Source organism: Dipodomys ordii, unplaced genomic scaffold (assembly GCF_000151885.1).
Source record: "Dipodomys ordii isolate 6190 unplaced genomic scaffold, Dord_2.0 Scaffold1000004670, whole genome shotgun sequence".
In the NCBI taxonomy this organism is placed as follows: Eukaryota; Metazoa; Chordata; class Mammalia; order Rodentia; family Heteromyidae; genus Dipodomys; species Dipodomys ordii.
Window position 1 is genome coordinate 1 of NW_012288287.1, and position 1,577 is coordinate 1,577.

Genomic DNA, 1,577 nt, shown 5'->3' on the forward strand with positions numbered 1-1,577 from the left:
CACGCCGCCCGCGCGCTCAGGGGCGGGGTGGTACAGGCGACAGATGGCCGCCAGAGGCAGCAGACGCGCCGGCTCGAAGGGCACAGTCAGGGCCGCACCGCAGCCGCAGTAGGAGAGGCGCGGGGACCCGGGGTCCGCGGCCAGCAGGTGCGTGAAGACCACGGGCCGGTCCTCACAGCGCAGGAAGTTGCGCTCTCTTCCGCACAGCGAGAGGAAGGGGAAGGCGGCCTCGTAGCGCCCGCTGCGATTGGGCCTCAGGCGGGAGAAGAAAGTGACCAGGAACTGCGGGTCTAGGGGAGCAAAGCGCGCGGCTGTGCACCCGGATGTGCGCCCCGGGGTCCCGCTAGCCCCTCGGGGCCGCCCCGAGCGGCCAGACGCGGGCCGGGGGCAGCGCAGCGGTACCTTTGAAGCAGGTGATGAAATTCTTCATTCTGGAATCATCCAGGAAAAGCTGTGGGGGCGCGGGCAGGGGACAGTGAGTCCCTCGGGCAGTGCGGGAGCCGCGTGTAAACTTAGGGCTCTGCCCCTGCAGGGAACGGACACCCGCACCGCCGAGGGCGCGGAGCCGCGGGGCTGGGACCGGCGGGCCGGGCGTCCCCCCCTCGCCCCCGGGGCCCTCGCCCGCTCCGCAGGGCCTGCCGGCCCCCAGCCCACCTGGCCCTGGTGGTCCACGTAGTAGAAGTACTCGCGGGTCCGGGGCTCGGGGCTCTGGCCCTGCGTGTAGGTGACGCCTCCACCTCCGCCATAGGCCCGACCTCCCCTCAACCCCACCAAGGCCCAGGCCGGAGCCCGGGCCCGGAGCGCAGCGCACGCCGGCCACATCCTCCCTCGCCGGAAGCGGCCGCGGTCACCCGGGCGGAGCGCTGCGCGCGCCCCGCCCCGCCCCCGCGGGCGCTCCGGGCCGCGCGCGCACGCGTGGGAAGCCGAGGCGGTGCGGCCGCAGCCCCGCCCCCCGCATTGCTTTTTAATAAATAAAAACTCTAAAAATAGCTATCTATAAAAACGGAGGAAGCTCGACAGCTGCGGGCTCGGACCCCGCGCCGCCGGCGCGCGCCCGCGGGGCTCGGCGGGAAAGCGATCAAGCGAGACGGTCTGGTCCAGTCCTCTGTTTATAGCTCTGTACACAGGCGCGGGCGCCGGTCCTGGCCGCGGGCACACCGGGAGACGCCCGCCCCGCCCCGCCCCGCCGCCGCGAGCGGGCCCCAGCTTTGGTGCGGGGCCTCCCGCACACGGAGCCACGGGCCCTGGGCCAGCGGGGCCGCGCTCCGGTGGTGGGCCGCCCGGGCGGCACGACGTGTGCTTCGGCCACTTTGGGCAGTGTGGCTCGGCTCTGGGGAACGAAGGCACTTCTCAGGGCTGGCCTGCGGCCGGCGGGAAGAGCCGGTGCCCACTGAGCCGGCCGCGGTGGAGCGCGGCGGCGCGGCCCGGCCCGGCGCCTCGGCATGCTGCCCCGCGGGGCCTTCCTCCCCCCCTCCCGCGCGCTGCCCTCCCGAGTCCCGCCTCGTGCTATAGCACGCCCTCCATGAAGCTGGTGTCCAGGTGCTGGAAGATCACCGCACGAAGGACCTCTCCTTGCG

At 73.5% G+C, this 1,577-nt stretch overlaps 1 protein-coding gene across 1 annotated transcript; it reads right to left on the reverse strand.

Annotated features, from left to right (window-relative positions):
• Window positions 1–3: 3 nt before the first annotated feature.
• LOC106002896 (chromosome unknown open reading frame, human C8orf82) lies at window positions 4–841 on the reverse strand (the record flags this gene model as incomplete). Its single annotated transcript, XM_013037646.1, has 3 exons — window positions 655–841; window positions 403–451; window positions 4–290 (listed from the first exon to the last, which is right to left on the reverse strand). Coding segments are annotated over exons 1-3 (504 nt in total), but the record flags the coding sequence as incomplete, so codon positions are not given.
• Window positions 842–1,577: the final 736 nt, after the last annotated feature.